Source organism: Calidris pugnax, unplaced genomic scaffold (assembly GCF_001431845.1).
Source record: "Calidris pugnax isolate Ruff unplaced genomic scaffold, ASM143184v1 scaffold183, whole genome shotgun sequence".
NCBI classification, from domain to species: domain Eukaryota; kingdom Metazoa; phylum Chordata; class Aves; order Charadriiformes; family Scolopacidae; genus Calidris; species Calidris pugnax.
The window spans coordinates 596,367-596,962 of NW_015090930.1; the positions used below are offsets into that span (position 1 = coordinate 596,367).

Consider the following 596-nt stretch of genomic DNA (forward strand, 5'->3'; position numbering starts at 1 on the left):
GGGGAGCATCGCGGAGTGAAACGGGGGGGCGAGGGGGGGAAATGCTGCGAAACCGTCCGAGCCCTTCTCTCCTGCGGTAAAGGTGCTGGACCTGGGAGTTATACTGGGAGGAATGGAGTTTACGAGGGAAGGGTTCCCACCTCTTTAATAATTTTTCCTCCTCGGTGTATGGTGCTGTTATTGACCATATCCACGATGGCCACTCCTAAATTACATCGGATCCCGAAGGAAATGCAGAATCCCAGTCCACTCATGATGGCAATGATGTACCTCCGGGGCAGCCCGAAGCAGGTACAGTCGCAGAGCGGGGCTTTCTTCTCGGGCATTTCCATGGGCTTCCCATCTTCCGTCAGCTCGATGGTGTCCCCGGGCTTCTGCCTCTTCTCTAGGACTCTGCCCGACACAAGAAGGGACAGTCAAAGCCCTGGCCTCTCTGAGCGCACAACCCGCTTCGGGGGGCTCAAGGCTTAAGTTCACCGCTCCCCCCGCCCCTCTGGCTGGCTTTGGATTGATTTGAGGATTTATTCCTTGTTTTCCCTTCACCTTCAACTGTTCTTTGGCGATGACCTGTGGGAGTCACGATTAGTCATCCCCAA

General features: G+C 55.5%; 1 protein-coding gene across 1 annotated transcript in view; it reads right to left on the minus strand.

The window, feature by feature from the left end:
- Positions 1–596, minus strand: part of SLC17A6 (solute carrier family 17 (vesicular glutamate transporter), member 6) — a 33,081-nt gene that overhangs the window by 29,528 nt on the left and 2,957 nt on the right. The window contains exon 2 of the mRNA XM_014951637.1: positions 141–393. Coding sequence (XP_014807123.1) covers positions 141–393 — 253 coding nt within the window. The remainder of the gene's footprint in view (positions 1–140; positions 394–596) is intronic.